At 45.2% G+C, this 4573-nt stretch overlaps 1 protein-coding gene across 1 annotated transcript; it reads left to right on the top strand.

Moving 5' to 3' along the window:
• Nucleotides 1-351: 351 nt before the first annotated feature.
• Nucleotides 352-4053, top strand: ATOH7 (atonal bHLH transcription factor 7). Its single transcript, XM_070488925.1, has one exon. It carries the CDS (start codon nt 779-781, stop codon nt 1235-1237), a length of 459 nt encoding a protein of 152 aa, XP_070345026.1. The 5' UTR covers nt 352-778; the 3' UTR covers nt 1238-4053.
• The last annotated feature ends 520 nt before the right edge of the window (nt 4054-4573 follow it).

The following is a 4573-nucleotide window of genomic DNA, read 5'->3' as shown; positions in this document are numbered from 1 at the left end:
TAATAATTTTAAAACCTCAGTTAAGTTTTTGATATATAAGCTGCCCGCTGATCTTGGGATGGGAAAAGATGGACCAAGCTCCCCCCACCCCCCACTTTGTTATTCTTTTGGGGACAGCCAGGCCACTCCAGATGGTGTGTTAGTGTTGGACATAGCTTTGGAGAAACTTCAACAGACGAAGGCTGTAATGTCAGGATTTTGCTGTGCGTCGTCCCCCTTCCCCCCCTGCAGTTCCCAGGGTAGGAAGGTGCTGAGATGGAAGCCGAGGGACGCCCGCCCACCTGCCACCACCTGTTCCTTCCTTCAGCCCTCTGCTATAAATTCTCCTCCTTCAAAGATTCATCCAGCACTCTCCGACAGCTACTGCGGAAAAAGCGCTCCTTCCCTATCTGAGCTTCGGGAAAGATTTCATCTTCCTGAAAAGAAGTCTCAGGCTTCCCCAGAGGACTTGAAAGGCCTTCCCGTAACCAGCCACACCAAATTCTGCTACGAGAAGCTTCCCTTCTCTTTTTCAACTTCACGTTGGGAAAATGACTTTCTCTTCAGCATCTCAATTTCCCCTAAATTTTGGCAAGTGAAGAGACATCATTCTGGTTATCCAGTAGGACAGAAGACGGAGTCCCGCACTGTCCACTGTACACTTTGATTCCACGCGGGTTGCTTTGTGCATGACTTATTTGCTAAGAAGAGGCACGTTGGGGAGCCGCTCCACAGACCAGCCCACGCGCAGGTCCTAGCCGGCGAGCGAGCTCCGCGCCTCCCACCTTCAACGCCGGGGATGAAGTCCTGCAAGCCCAGCAACCCGGCGGCGGCAGCGCGCGCCGCGGCCCCGTGCGCTGGCGGCGCCGAATGCGCGGGCACGTGCTCCGGGGCCGGACGGCTGGAGAGCGCGGCGCGCAGGCGTCTAGCGGCCAACGCGCGCGAGCGCCGCCGCATGCAGGGGCTCAACACGGCCTTCGACCGCCTGCGCAGGGTGGTCCCCCAGTGGGGCCAGGATAAAAAGCTGTCCAAGTACGAGACTCTGCAGATGGCGCTGAGCTACATCATGGCTCTGACTCGCATCCTGGCCGAGGCCGAGCGATTCGGCTCGGAGCGGGACTGGGTCAGTCTCCACTGTGAGCACTTCGGCCGAGACCACTATCTTCCATTCGCGGGCGCGAAGCTGCCGGCAGAGAGCGAGCCCTACGGCCAGAGGCTCTTCGGCTTCCAGCCCGAGCCCTTCCAGATGGCCAGTTAGGGCGCGCGACCCCGCCGCGGTGAGAGGCCCAGCGGTCGCGCTCCCGAGCCGCAGCCCTCCTCCAAGTTACAACAGGGGCGTGTGGTGGCCTAGGATGCATTCTTAGAGTAAAATTAGCGAACTTTCAGGTTACGTTTACTCGCAGCACCAAGTCCTACGGACGAACGATTTTATTGCCTTTCTTTTTTCCTCCTTATCAGTGTGTTGTAGATTTCATGAATGGATATTGTGATGGTTTTGGTTGCTGTGCAAATAATGCCCCCTCTCCCCTTTCTGGACTACTTTGAGGGAAAACAATCTTAAGAAAAAATAGGATTAGGCTATACTGCTGTTTTAGTCCTCAAAGAAATAATGACTTTCTTAAACTTTGTAAGTTTGTCCTGTTCGGGTGAAGTTACAGTATCCATTACTTGTGTTTACTTAAAACAGAGCTATCTTCCTGTCGTGTAATTGCATTTATGCTTAGTGCATTGTTTGTGCATGCATGAGGTAGTGAGACTTTTTTTTTGGTAGAGTACGTGGGCATGAGTGCTCTGTGTTTTTAAAAACTGTGTATACGTTATTAAAAAATAGATTTTGTAAAATATAAATAAAAAGGTCGGTTTGTTTTCCGTGGCAAGTGCCCTGCTAGTTTCCTGATGGCACTAAAGGCCTCTTTGCGGTGGGGACACTGAGTGCCCACCTGAGGAAAGATGTGGAGTGTTTCTGTCTAATCCCACTGGTTGGCAAATGTGCTGGTTTGTAATACTTGGTCCAAAAAGACAAGCTGATGAAAGTCCGAGTAATTAATTTGAAAGTTTTCTCTAACAATTTGGAAATATAAATATATTTTTCATGTTTTTTAAAAAAGATTAATTAATTGAAATATTTAGTTTTTAAATAACTAGATATACAGTTCCTCAATATTTTATTTTCCTTATTAAGCCAATTAGTAACTACTGATTCCTTACAAATATATATATTTGTTCCTCTGTAGGAAACAGACATTGAGAGAAATAATAAATGTTGCTTTTGGAAGTGATTTCCTTTTAATCGGTACAAGTTGAACAATGAGAGGTTCACTACCATCAAGGCCAATCAAGATGGGAGCAAAATAATACACATGGTATTGGTTTGAATTACTTTTATAAATTTGCTTAACCATTGGATGGATAATCCAGAGCTTTTATGTAAAGAGTGACTTGGTACTCAACAGCCCTGCATGCATGTGGGAGAATGCCTTGCTAATAATTAGAAAAAGCAGGACTCTAATTATCTGTGCATTTGGAACTTGTCACAGGTCAACAAAAACAGCAACATCCCCCAACCCCTTTTTTTTATGAATTCCAACACCTAACATCAGACACAGGCATCTACTTGCAATTTGTCTACAAAGTCTCCATTAAAAATTTTCCTTTTTTATTATCCCTAATTATCAAAATCCATTTGGTTTGTAATGAGTGAAGTATCTTCCCAAGCCCATAAATTAAAACTTACAGAGTCACAAGTGTATCTCTAGAAATCCATTCAGGAACTAACATTGAGTTTCCCTTTCCTTTTGATATCTGTTAATGAGAAACAGAGGTGGGCTCAGGACTTTGTTTCTTCACTGCACATTAGAGTAAAGTGTTTAACCTCTTGACTTCAACAGCTCTGAGAAGGTGCTGTAGTCCAGCAGACAGCACAGCTCTAGAGTGACCATGCTTGGACCCCTTTCTGGCCATACTCCACTTTGCGGTGTCCACTTGGGCTGATGGCAAGGCTCAGGGCATCTGCCTTCCTCACTCTTTGGGCACAATAGTCTCCTGATCTAGAATTAAAATGCTCATTAATAATCCCAGTAAGCTTTTAGAGTTTGAGAGTGAATAAAATTAATGCTAAAAAAAAGTCTTGTGTTAATCAGAGAAGGTCTCAAAGATGTGTTGATTATTAGTCCTTTTTCAAGCAGGGCTCACATCCTCCTCTCTGGACGGTAGATACCTTGTAAAAGAGAACTGTAGTTTTCATTTTACCTCTATGGCTTTTACTACAGAGGTTTAGACAGAATAAACAGTCAATAAATATTTCGTTTTTGGTTATTAACAGCAGTTTCTTGATGAAATTGAACAGTTGAATTAAAATGATGGGATTCTAATCTCACGCCTCTCCTTTCCCCTCCCCCACTCCTTCAAAAGAATGGGATTCTGTTAAATATGATGCCTTTAGCTGCCTGTTTCTGTGTTTTGGAAATCTCTGGAAGCACCTTAGCTCTTACCAAATCCCTACGCTTTCCACCCTACTCAATGTACCATTTTTTCCTAGAAGACATTTGAAGGAAATGTGAATGAGTCACAGTGACCAAATCCAATCTTTCATAAACCTCCTCAAACTGTGTGTTGGGAAATCCATCACGGTTTATGGATTAGGAGCTTGCATAAAGCAAGTGTAAAAGCTTTTTGAAGTTAAGATTCATTTTTTTTCTTTTTTTTTGAGGAAGACTAGCCCTGAGCTAACTACTGCCAGTCCTCCTCTTTTTGCTGAGGAAGACTGGCCCTGAGCTAACATCTGTGCCCATCTTCTACTTTATATGTGGGACGCCTGCCACAGCATGGCTTGCCAAGCGATGCCACGTCCACACCCGGGATCCAAACCGACAAACCCTGGGCCGCTGAGAAGCGGAACGTGTGAACTTAACCGCTGCACCACCGGGCGGGCTCCAAGATTCATATATTATTATATATAATAGAGTTTAGATCACCAAGCAACCTAAAAGTTGCTACAATATTCTATACTGTTCACCTTTGAAAATGTGTGTTCTTTCTAGTTTGACAAGAGGACATAATTAAAATTCAAAAATATTCTTTTACCCGGGTTCCCTTTTCTCATTAATCAACAAATATTATCAAGCGCCTACTCACACCGAGGCTTCCTCGACACTATCCTTGTCCTTGAGTAGGCAGCCAAGAAGAGTACACATGTGCTGATCAATAGGCAGTCCTAAACAGAGCGGAGCTGAATGCTTCAACAGTGTAGTACTAGTAATATGTGCCATAAGAGCTCCTAAGAGGGAGCATTAAATTATAAAGGAACACCCTCCCCGAGGTAGGGTTTCAGTTCAGTTAGGTATATGCCAGCTCTCCCTAGGTGTCAGCTGGAGGTTGAGGCCCCAAACCCCAGGGTCAGCAGTCTTGAAGAATCATAAAAAGTGAACGGGGCTATCCAGATGGGAAAGGCCATGTGAGCCAGTGCTTGTCAACCCTGACTGCTCATTAGAATCACACGTAGGGAGTCGGAAAAAACACCAAGCCTGGAGCTCCCAGCTCAAGAATTGATTTAACTGCTCTGCGGTGAGGCCTGGGCATAGATATTTTTGACATG

Source organism: Equus asinus, chromosome 2 (assembly GCF_041296235.1).
Source record: "Equus asinus isolate D_3611 breed Donkey chromosome 2, EquAss-T2T_v2, whole genome shotgun sequence".
In the NCBI taxonomy this organism is placed as follows: domain Eukaryota; kingdom Metazoa; phylum Chordata; class Mammalia; order Perissodactyla; family Equidae; genus Equus; species Equus asinus.
This window is presented reverse-complemented; position numbering and strand designations above follow the sequence as displayed.

Excerpts from the sequence above, each read along its gene's own strand:
- ATOH7 (XM_070488925.1), top strand. The coding sequence starts at position 779 with ATGAAGTCCTGCAAGCCCAGCAACCCGGCGGCGGCAGCGCGCGCCGCG.